The 15,905-nt window shown below is 40.9% G+C and overlaps 3 protein-coding genes across 4 annotated transcripts in view; 2 read left to right on the top strand and 1 right to left on the bottom strand.

The window, feature by feature from the left end:
• LOC306921222 (ATP-dependent RNA helicase SUPV3L1, mitochondrial-like) overlaps positions 1-15,905 on the top strand; it is a gene marked incomplete at both ends in the record, with an annotated part of 427,184 nt that overhangs the window by 287,598 nt on the left and 123,681 nt on the right. The window lies entirely within an intron of this gene.
• ubn1 (ubinuclein 1) lies at positions 850-10,908 on the bottom strand. The gene is made up of 14 exons (XM_079498551.1): positions 10,521-10,908; positions 8,802-8,906; positions 8,402-8,509; positions 7,458-7,598; positions 7,243-7,340; positions 6,508-7,108; positions 5,352-5,422; positions 5,109-5,238; positions 4,844-4,950; positions 4,265-4,384; positions 3,949-4,092; positions 3,763-3,813; positions 2,895-3,510; positions 850-1,379 (listed from the first exon to the last, which is right to left on the bottom strand). The coding sequence occupies exons 1-13, from the start codon at positions 10,755-10,757 to the stop codon at positions 2,940-2,942; spliced, it is 2,484 nt and encodes an 827-aa protein (XP_079354677.1). The 5' UTR covers positions 10,758-10,908; the 3' UTR covers positions 850-1,379; positions 2,895-2,939.
• Positions 10,792-15,905, top strand: part of LOC306921429 (homeobox protein unc-4 homolog) — a 25,655-nt gene continuing 20,541 nt past the window's right edge. The window contains exons 1-2 of one of the 2 annotated variants that reach the window (XM_079498553.1): positions 10,816-10,921; positions 15,781-15,905. The exon at positions 15,781-15,905 is cut by the window's right edge and continues 52 nt beyond it. The gene's annotated coding sequence lies outside the window, so the exon portion shown is untranslated. Of the gene's footprint in view, positions 10,922-15,780 lie in introns of both variants that reach the window. The other variant, XM_079498554.1, reaches the window with a different exon arrangement.

Raw genomic sequence — 15,905 nt, 5'->3', positions numbered from 1 at the left:
TAAACATTTTCTGCACAACATTGGCAAATGTTCATTTTGCCTTCAACAGTACAATAATACCATTACCTGCCAACACTGAATTGAAATTTCTCCTGATTTTAGCCTACTTATTTTACTGTGGTCAAAGGGTTGTATACCCCCTGAAGAAAATCCCCTGATTATCTATTTTGGCAGTATGCAATATACAGTACAGAATACCAAATCAAGTCAACATCTGTCCTGATCATAACTTATGATGCATTTATAGGGAGACATATTAGGCTACATTGTATGCAGGGTTAAACTAAACGCACATTAAGACAATATCATTATGCTAATCGTGGGTGTTTTAAGCTTTTGTGAGCCAGTATTGAGCAGTTGATGCTGTCATAGCCTACAGTAACACGAACACCTAAAGTGTTAATGAAACAACCACAATTCAAGTTGCATTGCTATTTACCCATCAAAATGTCAGTTGAGGGGTCAATTACTACACATTGCTGAGGCAAAGTACACTGCTAAAATGGCCAGTTGCTTATTACCAACATCTTACTACACAGCTTGGTTGAATGCACAATTGTGATTGGTCACTGCATTCTGCTGCAGTCTGTGGTTTCTTAAGACTGTCGATGTGCTCAATAGCTGATCAATCAGCTCACAAGACCTGTAGCAACTGTAGAATCTAATGGACCATTTAGTGGAAGCAAGCCTCTTTAAATAAATTAAGACAATTTGTTATACATTGTCAAATTAATAATTTGGATAATTAGCTGTGAGGTGGCTACTGAGCATTATAAAACACTTTTGTCCAGGCTTATTTCTCAATGACCCACCTTGCTGTTCATTATCCCAAACTAAAAACAAAGGAAGCATGATTATGCAATATCTTTATTTAAATTATTTTACATTTTTCAGCATACATGTTTCTTGAATATCCTGTTCCTCTTTGCCAGAAGAATACTAAGAGCCATAACAGAATACACAGCCAAATCCCAGTTCTGTTTCCAAACATATTATGACAAGGCACCAATTGATTAAAAAAAAAACATCTCATTGTGCTTCCAAGACCTCCGACAGCATTACGGTCAAATCTAAGAGACCAATATACATATATATAATTTTATACTGCAAGTGCAAATAAGTTACTGAAAATTAACCCACACTGAACAAATAAGCACTAATGAGCTTGGCATACAGTTCCATCCACACAGTATTCTCAGCATCACCAAGTCAGAAGACATTATCAATAGATCATCCTTCTGTAATGCAGTTATAATACACAGATCATAATAATTTAGTTGACATTGTTGCAATGATGTAACATGAATTACAGTGCTCGCGCTTTGCAATACTCTGCTTCCCTGTGATGTCCAGTCCTTTTCAAAGAATGCTGCACCCATCTAAAGACAAAAGAAAGACATTTGTTACACACAAACCATTAAATAAATACTCCTGTATCACCATGAATCGCAACTTCTCCGCCCATTCGCATCGAGTCTACCAAAGTATTAGGTGTGAATGAGACCTAAAATGCACCATTTAAACACACTACACTGCTTGTGGAATTAAAAAATGAGCAATATACAACATTCAACCACTAGATAATAATAATACATAATTAATAATAATAATAATTATTATTACACTGCTTGTGGAATAAAAAAAAAATCACACCCGTGTGAACCGAGTGGTGCAACTACACATTTATTACGTCACATACTAACCATAGCAACCATGCTCGTTTTTTTGGTTGCTAACCATAGCTACCATGCTCGTTTTTTTGGTACGAACAAACACGGGTACACGGGTACAAAGCCAGTTGTTGGAGTGGTTTGCAGTGCACCACTCAAAAATGAGCAATATACAACATTCAACCACTAGATGTCACTTTTACAACACCTGTTGCCCTTAACTCTAAGTTTAGAGTTCTGCCACTAGTTAATAAAAAATTCAGTGCCACAAAACTTTTAGGTTTTGAAATTATGTTTTGCTTCATTTCACTTTAAAACAAGATGGGTAATTTCAAAGTCTACTCTGGCTTTTATATGCACGTAAAATGTTTTAGTTGCTTGATTCAATAATTAGATATTCAAGAGCACACAGACACGCCCCCTCCTATATAAGCCCTTTCACGTTTCATGTTAAGAATCAGTGAACACATGTTCCTGATTCTGCTGACCAATATAATATCCTTCTAATGCATGAGGAGACCGCCAGAAGCAGGAATGCGTTTTCAGTGGGTCCAACATGGTTAACATGAATGAGCTTATAGGATGGGCAAACTGGGGAAACTGAACATAAAAAAAAAAAACCTAGAGTAAACATTACAATGGCCATAGAAGTGTTTTAAAGATAGATTAAGTGATTATTATTTTGTCAAGAGAAAATGCATGTTCAGGTTGGAATACCAATGTTATCCATTAGGAGAGAGAACTAATAGATGTATAGATAAACAAGTGAAATTGGAATTTATGAAACAAGACAAAGAAAGCAGACTTTTTAAACTGGAACACTATCAAACTGAGGCTGATAATTGGTTAATCTCTTCATATTGGCTGAAATTGGCAAAGCACCTGAAAAAGTATTTTCTGTTTATTAAAGAGTTAGACGGTTGTTATGGATTAAATACTGTAGCAATGATTATACTAGAATATAGAGCTTTAACCATTTAACAAAAAACGTGTTTTCACAAAAACATACCGTATTGTGCCGAATATAAGACACATTTTTTCAAGACTCATTTGTGGGAAAAAGAACATTGAATCGACCCCGTTTTTTAGGATATTGCCATTGGAAAAAATAAATGTAGTCTTATATTCAGGCCAATAGGGTAACACTACGTCTAACAGATGAATATCAAATGGGATAAATGTATTATAAATATGAGGCGAGTGGTTATTAAAACCAGAGAGTACCTGGGGCTTTAATACATGGACAGCATCCAAAGAAGTGCAGGCAGGTCACTTGTGGATAACATCCAATGTAGCGATATCATCAGATGCAGCCTGCGATTTTCTTGCCTTTCCATGTCCAGATAATCTTTGAGATTTCTGCTTGGCAGTCTTGCAATGAAGGTCTCCTTTGGGTCCTACTGGATTGCACTGGGCAGACAAAGGAAGTAGAGGGGAACTTTTACAGGCCACATCATGGGGCCACTGCTGGACTGATTGACTACATGTTTCCGATGAAATGGCCGCTGATAAAAGTTCCTGGGAGTCTCTGGTAAGTTGTTGCCTGGCCAGTGCTTGCTCAGCGAGCAAATCCAAGGACGAAGGAGACTCAGAATCAGGTGTAGATATGCCAACACAAGGTGTCTTTTCTGTTTCCACAAGTGATGGACAGCCAACCGCCACTCCCCTCCTTTCTTCCTTTTTAACATCCACCATTTTCATGTGACCGGACTCCTTGTCCTCTGCATTAATGAACATGAGGCCGTCCTCTTCCAGGGAGAGTTCCTTTGGTGCTGGAGCTCCCATTAGAGCACAAGAATCACTGACTAATGACTTTCTCTCTGACTTGGTCTTCTTCATACTGCATTAGAAAAAGAAAATATTAAATGTAAGGTTTTGTGATATACCAACAAAAACTATTTTACACTATTTTTAGAAGTTAAATGACAATTAAGATCTAAAATCACAGAAGGGGAAAAGTGTTTTCAGTTGCTTAAAACCAACACTGATAACAAATGTCACAATCTCTAAGGAAGCCCAGGAATGTTTTGGAGTGTGCTTCAGCCTTCAGTGGAGCTGGGGACAGTGAAAACTAATTTCTATTTGTACTCACGGTAATGAAGCCAGCGAAAGCAAAATTTTCTTGCTTTCTTTCAGCAGCGTCCTAAGAAAATTAAGCATTCATACAAGTATTTAAACAAGGAGGAATGCATACATGTAAAGTTGGTGATATAGACCACTATTATGTTAAAGATTAAGAAGCGTCAATCAGTGAAAATAGTATTTTTGTATCACATACTTGGGCGGCATCCATCCTTTAGGCCATAGGTGTTTGACCTCATCGTCAAGGAAGGTCTTGAGGTACTCGTCCATGTCTTGGCACTCAAGCCTTTCCTTTTCGTATCTCTCCATCTTCGCTGTCACCACTTGGCATAGACATTTCCTATCCATGCACAGATGTCTAATTTTCACAGGTTGCTCAAAAAATATATATATTTATTTTCAAGTCAACAACGCATGTATAAATTATAATCTAGATAATAGATAATAAGAGGGTCTAATAATGATTAGAAGACATTTTATCAGCTCATATAATGCTCAATCCGATGACTGACCTGACGTCCTCTGTCCATCTGAATATTTTCCGAGGGTACCTCTTCTCACTTCTCTCCTCCCCCTCATCCTCTGAGCCAACTTTCCCACTCCCTTCTTTCTCCTTCCCCTCCTCCATTGCTCTGCAATGGAGATATTAGCAGTGAAAGATGTTTGGTGATGTATCAAACCCAGACCTAAGTGGAAGTGCAGACATTATACAGACTTTGACATTACACAGACTTATCAGCTAGAGCAGAGGTTCCCTTGAGCCCCCCTTCTGCTTTTATTTATTGAGAATATTGATTTATGCTTTTAATTAGATAACGCTTACAGAGGGGATTCTGTCCTCAGGACCAACATCCTCCACTGTCCTGACCTACATCTGAATTGGAAATTGAGTAATGGACACAGCTAGATTTCATCCAAACTGTATCCTCAGATGGTAAGACTGCGTTCATGTGATCGATATTATAAATGAATAGCACTAGATTGTAGTTAGCATGAAACCACAATAGGCGAAAATGGTGCCTCACTTACTAAAAACGGCAAACAAGTTATTCCTCGCCAAGTTATGACGAGAGAAGTTTTGTTGAACATACTTTGAAGACTTGGCCTGTGCATGTGCCTGGTAATTGTCATTGAAACGTGCAATCTGCTCCGGCAAATCTCTGCCAATGGCATGACTCAGTTGCAGCATTGGATCCTCCTAAAAACAAATCATACAAACACCTTTATTGTCAGACACATTTGCATACAGTACTAGGAATTTGACTTCCATAATTAACTCAACCATGACACGTACCATATGGTCAGTAATCATTACTAGAATGTTCAATTACAACCTGATCTTAAAGACACACTAACCGTATGTGAGTGCAATAGTTTTTTGACACGTTGGAGGAGTGTGTCTTTACTGCAGGGCACTAGAAATGACAGGTGTGTGTATACCTGGGAGCGCACCTGACCACCCAGCTCACGACACTGCAACTCAACACTGGGTCAAAACACAGCCAGTCAGCAACCTGAAATATGTACTCATGTGCTAGCTATATTCACAAAGTATAGTCTAGAAAATATCATTATGCTTTGTATTATGCTGTTACTTACTCCAGGAGAATTATGTTAATTTCAGGAGTGAAGAACTTGAGTTTAGACTCGCCCTCTCTTTTTTTGGCCGCCTGGGGGAAAAAAAAGTTTATGAAGAAAATCAGTACTGAGTAAAATCCTGAGTTTAACTTTGAAAACAAAACTAGAAATGCACTCTGTCGAGGTGCCAACTTGCACCTTGCATACAAGTAGGCTGCACAAGCAGAGCATGCAAGTACTGCTACTAGTCCGGCAGTCGAGGTGGATGGGTGGGAAATTTAGTATATAGTCTTTTTTTTATTGGCCTACAATATTGTCTATATAAATATATTCATGAAACCTCTTGCTGACCAGCTGTCACTATTGGTAATTATTTTTATAGGGGTTTGTTGTGACCCTACCATTAACATCCTATGGCAGGCAAAAATGTCAAACTTTCCTTTTGCTTTAAGTAGCATGTGACATGTCAAACTAGGGAGTTCATGATTCTGAATCCATTCCAAGCATTAGTTTTGCACAAAATACACTCCTGTCACCATCATCAGCCAATAAGGGACCACCATTCTTACCCTGACACACATACATATACCCAGCCAATCACCAAACGTACCTTAGTTACATCATCAAGAATGGTGGTCCCTTATTGGCCGGTGGACAACACCAACATACATACCCAGCCGGTCGCAGTACTTGCGTGCTCTGCTTGCGCAAGTAAAAATCACAGCCGTGTGAAGTGAGGGGCACTCTTATCTTATGTCATCATATATATATATATATATCATACAACCAATCTCCCACCCAATCAAACCGGCCAATCACAATTTGCAATTTATATTAAAAATCACACCCGTGTGAAGTGAGGGGCAGCCTTATCATACACGATCATATATCATCTCTTTCCGGCCAATCACAATTTGCGTTCTCACCTTCGTCAATGTTTGTGTTACGCAATGTTTGTGTGTACACCAACGTAAAATTGTCCATCCATTGTCAATGGGAATTTAATGTTTGTGTAGGACAAGGTCTGTGCACACACACTAAAAGCTGGACATAGGAGGGGCTAGTAGTGCCCCTCAAAAACTGCCTTTTCACAAGCAGGCTGTGCCGTTCCCTTCAGCAAACAGATTACACACTTCTACCAACTAAGACAACCTCCAGTCCAAAGGCATCGTCTCACCTCAGTAAATTCTCCAATTGTGGTTTCCAGTCGTGGAGGAAGCCCCTCTGGCAGAGGAACAAACTGGTGTATGGAGTTGGCCTTGACCTCTGGCAGGAGGAGAGTTTGTTCGGACTGAGACTTAGATGGGGTATCAGCTTTCGTCTGGGATTGGGGCTGAGGTAAAACGGCAGACTGGATCTGGACCTCTGTCTCAATTTGGGAAGGAAAGATGAGTGAAGCCTCCATGGCAGGCTGAAGCAGAGATATGGGCTGTAAATTCTCTTCAGTGGCATCCAACAATGAGTCCAGATCAATATCCATGTCCAAATCAAAGGTATTGGCTGCTTGGATGAGTGCATTGTCATTGGTCGATCCAATTAAGTTAAGGAGAGGATCGGACAATCCTGAGCCCCCACCTGCTTCTGCAGGGCACAGAGGTTTGCTGGTGACGGGTATGGTCTCTTGGTTCTCTTGTGATTTGTTCAGTATTTCCGCCTCTTTCGCTCTCAGCATTTCCCTCTCTTTCTCCCTTTGAATCTTCTTCAGTACGTTTGTGACACTCAGGGGGGCTGCAGCCTTTTTCTTCTTTACCTGTCTCTTGACTCCAATTTCAAGTGGACTATGAGATTAAAACAGACAAAAAGATTGGTTATTTAATGGAATTAAATCATTCATACATTTCTGTCACACCAAAAAAAAAGATATATTGTAAAATAAAAAATTGAAGATTATAGTCTATATTGTTAATCTTACCCCTGTACCCCATCTGTGGTTATCATCTGCCCAATTTCTGACTCATTGCTTCGTTGCTTCTTCTTGACCTTATCTGGCCCTCCATTTAGTTTACGTTTCTAGAAATGTAAATTTATTTTTGTTATACCTCGAGTAGAGTACAATGTACTCAAAATTAAGTACTTAAGACTGACAAACTACCACATTCTTTTAAGATATTGTCTTAAGTGGCATACATGAGCAGTACTGAGTTTTCTCGCTTCATCTGTGAAGTCATCAGATTCTGTTTCAGAGGCCTGCCGGAACTGCAGTAGACCCGAGTTGACGTAGAAGCCCCCATATTTGGTTGTGAGCGAGGCTGGAACAAATTCATCATACTGTAGAGGCCAGCAGGAATGGGTTAGAGATAAAAACAAAACAGGTTTTCAGTGTAATTGAAAAGCCCTATACTAATTAGGATACGTTTATGGGCTACTGGTGGACCGTCAAATGGAAAAACAGAATGCTACAGGTGGGAGAAAAGCAAGGGGAAGCAGAAGTCTAAATGATAGACACGTGATCCACGTTTCATGTGAAACTGATTCAGATGTATACATCTAGCCTACATGAGCAGGGTTGGTAACCACAGCACTAGAAAGCTCACGTAGTGCCACAAATCAATGTATTCCTCTTGGAGGTACAGTCAATTTGATGGCAATACATCCATTATACAATTCCACGACTTATTACATAATCCCCATGGCAAACGGTACTGTAAGGATGCACAGTGACAATATTTTATCAAACTGCCAGTAGAACTATAAAAGGTACCATGTCATTGTATTAAGTGTAGGTTAACCCCCAAACCACTTTCCATTCTATTTTTATATGAAAATAGCAGATCTACAACCTCACAACATGTTGCAAGTTTGTAGATCCTCCATTTACAGACAGACACTGGCTGGTTACACTAAAAACCCAGCTTCCCATCATGCACCTGTGCACAGTGTGAAGCTCAACAGCTCCACTTTCTCACCTACAGACAGCGGGACACAAAGCTACATGTTGGAGATGGTGTGCCCACCGCTCAAACATGTTAACATGTAATCTCTGACATCTCCAAAATGGAGATGTCAGAGATTACATTTATCTACCATGGTTCAAAATGTATGACTTCTCTACTCCAGTATTCTGAACTCACTGCCTCAGCGTTGTCTATGAAGGAGTCTTCGTCATCGTAGCCATATCCAATGTCAACCAGGTCCTGAGCGCGTGTCCTAAAGTCATTTTTTGATTTATTTGTGCCACCCTGCAATGACAAATTATATTACACACATATGACACTGCAAACCATTTGTAGCCATACTGATTAAGTTTAACAATGGATCAAAGTCCCAGAAACAGCAGAGGCCGCTGAGGGCCACAAAGGGCCCCCAGAATGGAGAGAACCATGGTCTCTCTCCTCATGTACTGTTAACTACAACTTCAAATCAATATCCCAAAAGTCTTATAACTGACTAAATGTAAACTGTGGATTGGCTACAAACGGTAGGCTAGGGGTCTGTGACAAGAGGGTTACTGCACATACCTACAGTACTTACATATTTTTCCTCAAACTTCTTTGCAATAGCAACCATGTCATCTTGGTCTCCGACTTCTTCCCATATGTTTGGTTGGATTTTGGCTTGTTCCAAAATAGGCCCACTCTAAAATAAAGTAGATATAATTAGAAACATGCGGGCCAATTCTGTATGGTTAAGCATGTGCCCTCAACTCAATGTTTACATTTGTAGAGCACATTTAACATGACCATCTATCTATCTGTCTATCACAAAATAACAATGAAAAAAGCAAAATAAAAACATTACCAGCAGTAAAGGAAAAACATTCAGTCAGCTGTCACTAAAGGCCAAGGAGATGGAATTAGTCTTGAATAAACATTCTTATAGTCTGTCTATCTATATATATCTATATATATAGATATATATATATTTGTATCAATAGAATGGTGGTCAGCTCTTGTGTAGGGGCTAGGGGCAAATTGTTCCAGGAGCTGGGGGCACAAGCACATGTAGGCTACTAGGTAGCCCGTCTCCGGACCCCCCGGGTTGAGCTCCTTTGGACCTACCACGTAGGGTCCGGTCTCACCGGATTCAAGCGACATGGGATGCAATCTGATTTCCCCTGACTTAGCCCTGTGCTGCGGTGTGGGTGTCACGCTGACATATTCCAAACGAAGCATATGAACGCTATAGGAGACAACGAACCATCTGACCCCCCCCGCGAACGGCTCAGAAGCCGTTAAGTATTTTTAATGTTTGTACGACCGCTTTGGCAGCTCTGAAATTCTCTCTTCGGTCCCTCCTTGTTGACATCTCGGTTGGCTAGCTGCGCCTACGGTTGGCTAGCTGCGCCTACGAGGCGCGTAGGGAGGCGCTGCTAGCCAACCGAGATGCTGGAGGCGGTACAATGGGATGTCAACAAGAGAGAATTTCAGAGCTGCCAAAACGGTCGTACAAACATTAAAAATACTTAACGGCTTCTGTGCCGTTCGGGGGGGGGGTGAGAGGGTTCGTTGTATCCTATAGCGTCCATATGCTTCTTTTGGAATATGTCAGCGTGACACCCACACCGCAGCACTGGGGTAAGTCAGGGGAAATCAGATTGCATCCCATGTCGCTTGAATCCGGTGAGAAGGAACCCTACATAAAGTCATCAAAATGTCAGAAACTTTAACGTAGGGTTCCGAAAGGAGCTAGCTACTAGGCTACTGGCTTCAAATAAGTCCTGAGCATAAAATGCTGAGGTATATGTAATTAGTGCAGTTTACGGTAAACATTAGCAGATACGCAATCATTGTATTATGCAGTTCAGTCCTGAGTCAAATGAAATGTACAATAGCCTAAATAGATCTATATCGTCTTCAAGTTCAGACCCTTGCAGTGAGGATATATTAGTCCAGTATAATGTCACTTGACCTCAGGCTCACACTAATTGCAACAAAAACAAACTGATTGTGTCTTAAATACATCCTGAATGAGGATAAAGTGAAATGGAAAGACTTAATTCCCCCTATTGCGCTCTCTCCGTCACACACAGTTTTTGGGGGACTATTGGATATCTCATACCGAAAGACATGTCCGGACTTTCGGGCGACACATGACCAGTGAGTTATCCGGAATTTCGGGGTGGGATGTCCGCACTTTTGACTCCGAGGTGGAAAAGGGGTGAGTTATCCAGTTACCGCCTACTCTGGTTATGTGATCGGATCCCATGGCATGTTTGCATAAAATGCCTGGACTAATAATCGGCAGGCCTACCTTTTTGTCAATGAGTTCGGCGTAGTTGAACTCAGGAAACTCGCGTCCATCCGAGTCCAATAACGAGATGACGCATCTAATGGTCGGTTCACTAACTTCACTTTTATCGGACTTTTCTGAACTTGGGTTTCCTTTGGTGGGGGAAGTTGGCTTCTCGGGAGCAGCTGTGAATGGATTTGGAACAAAAACAGCATTGCAGGACAACGTGGTGATCGTCACCCTCCGTGCTTCAGCCATCGTCAGAAAATCACAGCCGGCGTTTTACGCCCCGTGCTGTTTGTGAGGTGAACAAGTTGATGTGCTCCAGAGATGCACAGGTGCGCATCAACTCGTCGCACCTGCGGTGAGTGACTGAGTGTTCCGTAGCCTACTGGCCGTGGACCGTACGACATTGATAACAGGTGAGGCGAGGAGCTTAATTAAACAACAAACTGAAAGTAACACACTTCATAGGCTAGCCTACTATCTGTCAATCATTAAAAAAAATAGTAGGCTAAATATATATAGGCCTATAATAAATAAATAGGGCCTAAATAAATGTGTGTGTGTGTGTGTGTGTGTGTGTGTGTGTGTGTGTGTGTGTGTGTGTGTGTGTGTGCACACTGCACTGAATTCAATTCACCAATATGGGGCGGCAGAGCTCCATTACGTAACCTGGCTACAGCTCAAGTTTGCCGAAACGTAGCTTCACTTGTGTCTTGTTTCTCTTGGAGGGACGTAATTGAAATATCCATCCAAATGATACCCGACTGGGGTGACTGATTGGCTACAGGTTTTATCAATTAGCCTATGATCTAGATCTAGAGGCCATAGCCTATGCCTACTATAGGCCTACCATAACAAAGTGGCCTACATTACCAACATTTTATAGGCTACAGACAATATTGCAACTTTATATTTTGAACATGTTATTCTAATTATATGATTGGATAAATTAATTAATTAAACTTTGGACTCTACCCTGAGGTGAGGTGGTAGCCTAATTAAGGCCTAAACATAAAAAGCAATGAAAATTAGCCAATAGGTTGCCACGGTTGGCGAAGTGTTTAAATTTCAAGTGCAATCATCTACTGAAGATAATATTAACAATAACAAAACATAAAAATGTGTGAACGCAGGTCATCTGGGACTGGGAGTGGGCAGGCCTTTTATTTCTTGTTAACTTCTAACCAAAAAGTGCAGCAGTGCAGTGCGCAAGTCAGTCAGCTTGAACAAAGCGACATCAATGACTTCCTGCAGAAATTGAAAGTTGCCTCTGCGTCCCTACCAATTCCAAACCAATTAGCATATTGTCTATAGGCCTATACTTTTCAATTGATGATAGGAAATGGGCATAGGCCTACTCACTTATTAATAGCCTACTACTATCACTTTAAATTAACAACTTATTTTGTCTTGTCTTGTCAAATTAATCTAGAATGTCATGTCTAGAAAATCGAAAAATCAGCAGGCCACCCTGCCCTGCATGGCTCTGCAATGGGGTAGGCTGCTGCACCCGGATTGCATTCATTCCGCCGAATTGACTTTGACAATTACAATAACGGGATAATTGCAATCTGTCACCATACATTCCGCGTTAGCATATCACAAACGAAGTCTAACGTGATTCACACTCCACACATGTTCCTATTTTACATACACGGCACCCCCATTTTGCAATTATAGCTAAATTTCACGGTGTGGGCTTTTAATGCAAATACGGATCCCTCCTGGCCCACAGGACTCCTGGCCTACGTGAGGGGGAAGAGAGAGAGAGAGAGAAAGAGAGCGAGAGAGAGAAGAGGGGGGGCGCCTTTGTTTAACCAGCTTCGCCTCTCAAACGAGTTAATGGGATGGAAGATATTGCCACCCTGCGCGGACGGCGCGAGGTCCAACAGAAGCGCCGAATTAAAAAGGAGTCAATAAACGTGCAGGAGACAATGAGCTAAAATACACCAGGCAGGACAAAGGCAGACAGATGGAGACAGCGGGACAGACCGCGCGCGCTGTGTGTGTGTGTGTGTGTGTGTGTGTGTGTGTGTGTGTGTGTCGAGGGCGGTCTGGTTCGTGACAGGAACCCCATCAGCGCAGGATCAGAGTGGGGAAATTGGAGGACAATGTCGGGGGGAATAATTTAAACCGATTGGGGAGGCGGTGTCCCCGAGGTGCATAATTCACTCATTCATTAACTAGACTAAACAAGAGCCAATATTAATTAAGTCATTCCAAGTGAGAGGCGCCCCTAGAAGCGAGTGCTTTGTTTTCAATTGCACACAACACGTTTTGAATTAAGGTTCTAGAATTATGGTGAAAAGGCCATAGGCTAACCTACGTTAGATCTAGAACAATGCTGCATTAGCCTACTAAGGGGTTGTTGCCTGTTGGCCTCTGTTAAATTGATAGACAGTGTAACTATTAATAGATGCCTTTCTTTCTTTCTTTCTTTCTTTCTTTCTTTCTTTCTTTCTTTCTTTCTTTCTTTCTTTCTTTCTCTCTCTCTCTCTCTCTCTCTCTCTCTCTCTCTCTCTCTCTCTCTCTCTCTCTCTCTCTCTGGCACAAAATCTGTTCAAATGGGGGTCCGTGCCCGTGGCCTATAGCATGTATCAATTTGGGGATCCTTGAAGGGAAAATGTTTGAAAATCAATGCATAAAATAATTCAGTTCAGCCTACCCTATACAGTATGAGTATGAGCAATTAGTTGTTCACAAATGACCTACGATGCCACTGGGTGGCGCTCTGCCACTTATCCATGGTGTCAGGCCCTGCTAACTTTGATTAAGGTTTAAATTAGCTGAATTTAATGAACGTTGCCTAATTAGGCAGGATAACAGCTTTAATTGATAAGTAATTATCTGCCACAAAATGTTATTAATTCTCAAGCTCCGTCTTAGTGTGCTCTCAGTCTAGACCATCCGGCTCTCCCTTCCCTCCCTACAGCAATTTGTATTTATGTAAACAAGGAGTGGAAAACAATTAGGCTTGTATATTGAGATGGGATATTCAAGAGAATACCAGGCTATAAGCTCTGTGGACCGTTAAACTTCTATGAAATTGTTTACTTTTACTGGCTTGTGCATCTTTTGTATTGTTGTCCTGTGCAAAAGACAATGACAACTATAAAGTTGTATATTGTTTGGAGGCAGAAGTGTTTTTGTTCACACACATGGTTTCTCAGGTATGGATCAACTTAAAGATTCTTACTTAGTGAAGTGTAATGGATTGTGTAATTGAAAAACCTGTCAGTTTTACATGCAATTATTTTTTTGTTTGAATCACATTTTTCACACATTTTAGTACATGAGGGTTGCCTTAATTATCCTGTCACTAATATATTTCATTTTTGGTCTAACATATTTTGAACATAACGTGTGATAATGGACACTTTATGAGCTTAATTTGAAAGACATTTGACTACATTATCAATTAAGTCCTTCAGGAAGCTATTACCAGAGGCTGACTATATTCACTAACTCATGTAGAAGAAAAATATTAAAAATAATATAGAATATTTTACATGAAATATTAATATGCAGCATTTTTGTAATAAGAGCAGATTAATTACCAGAATGTCCTGCAGATGGGACATGGTGTCACTCAAGTTGACATGTGTATGGACAAGACAATTGGCATAGGCCTTTTTTCCCCTTGTCATCAGGTGCAGATGTGCATTCATGACAAATGTAACACCAAGGTTCTCCAACCTAAAGCAAATACAGAAAACACAATTCCATAAAATACACTAAAAATCAAGCCTTAAATCAACGCTATGGAGTTTACTGTGTCTACTGTAGATGTACATAATAAGAATGTAGCCTGTATGTACATTTGCAAAACCCAGCTGGTGCACCCAATATATTTAATAGTATATATGTAATACAAGGGTTGTATAAATCAAAAGATCAGTCAAAGACATCTCCAAGCACCGAGGCTTGTGCATGTACAAATTACCCACTACGAACAGGAAATAAGCATTTAGTCCTTCAAAATCCACCAAGAATGCGGAAGGTTTGTTTGAGGAATATATAAATATCTGAAAGGAAGGCTTGTAATACCAGTAAGACGCTCTGAGGGTGAGAAGCTGAAACAATAGAGCTTCTTAAGGCACAGTTGAGAAGCAGGAGTTAAACTATTAATCTGGTGTCAGTGAGGTCAGAGGTAGAGTTGCTAATCTAGTATGTCAAACCATGTATGGCTATCCATGCAGGGTTTGATGAGATCAGTGTCGTGATCTTCATATATGGAGATCCAGGTGATGATAGTCAGCTCCACATACAGTATCATGATGTAACAACTTGGTAGTGTGACTCGCGTCGCGGCAACCACACTGGTTATCATGAGACTGTCACAATATGGCCATATATTGACATTCCCATCAGGGCTCTCCATATAGGGCATAAAAGGGATTGGCGAGTGCTGTCGCTTATGGCATGGGATCAACAGCTTTGGCCAGGGTTCATGGCCATATATAGCGTGTCTCCATATATAGAGCGTGTCACGAGGTGTGATGTCACAAGGCGTGACTCACGACATTCCCATATATGGGCTTAATATTGATGACATCCGGGATCTCCATGGCATGACAGGGATTGTAGGTGTGACGTCACAAGGCGTGACGTCACAAGGCATAATAGACTGGCAACCATATATGGATTATGGAGGCGTGACCGACCGAACGATTGATGGGTTTTGCAAGTTTTCATAGTAATCTGCAATTAAGATAAATAATAATACTAATACTAATGGTATTTTCTTTACATTTTAACCATGTAACCACGTTTACAAATAAACACCCCCAAAATACGTTTTTCCGCCGTCCAGTCTGCAAGGGCCTTAAGGGTCCCTTTTTACACTGTCAAAATGAAGTGGACCAAAGAGTAAAGTCTAACAGCAGGCAGCTTCCCTTCCCTGCAACTACTCAGTGGCATAGTCTGTTGAAGTCATATTCACTGATGCTATAGACTAGACTAGAGCCTGTAAGGTGTCAGCACCAGTCACTCCTAAACGCCTGGCATAATGGTCAAATGGAAACAGATTAATCCGATGAGATGGAAAGAAAAACTAACACCAGCATCAAATGGGTGCTTTGAATTCCAACAGTCAAGTACTGTGTATCTATCTGTACAGTGCTTGAGATGGTTCGCGGTGAGTGTACACTAGGCCCGTATAGCAACAGCACTTTCATCTCAGACTCATATAGACCGCTAAGCTATTCATTAAAGTGATTTTAATAAGATGTGCGTTAACTTGGTTCCTAATTAAAACATCTCTCCTCGTTTACAGAGTGGGTTTAAGCAGGCCTCAAGGGAGCTCATTCTTGCCTCTTCCCATCCCTCTAGTCTACTGTCTCACGACCAGCAGATGATTTGTTGGGCTCGAGTAGCCAGCCAGGGCCACATTGGCCTATA

This window comes from Electrona antarctica (genome assembly GCF_951216825.1).
Source record: "Electrona antarctica genome assembly, chromosome: 4".
Classification (NCBI taxonomy): domain Eukaryota; kingdom Metazoa; phylum Chordata; class Actinopteri; order Myctophiformes; family Myctophidae; genus Electrona; species Electrona antarctica.
The sequence above is the reverse complement of the archived record's forward strand: the minus strand, read 5'-3'. Positions and strand labels throughout refer to the sequence as shown.

Coding starts and splice junctions, on each gene's coding strand:
- ubn1 (XM_079498551.1), bottom strand. CDS start 10,757: ATGGCTGAAGCACGGAGGGTGACGATCACCACGTTGTCCTGCAATGCT. Junction 8,907..10,520: donor CCGAACTCATTGACAAAAAG/GTAGGCCTGCCG, acceptor ACTTTATTTTAG/AGTGGGCCTATTTTGGAACA. Junction 5,423..6,507: donor CAATTGGAGAATTTACTGAG/GTGAGACGATGC, acceptor TTTTTCCCCCAG/GCGGCCAAAAAAAGAGAGGG.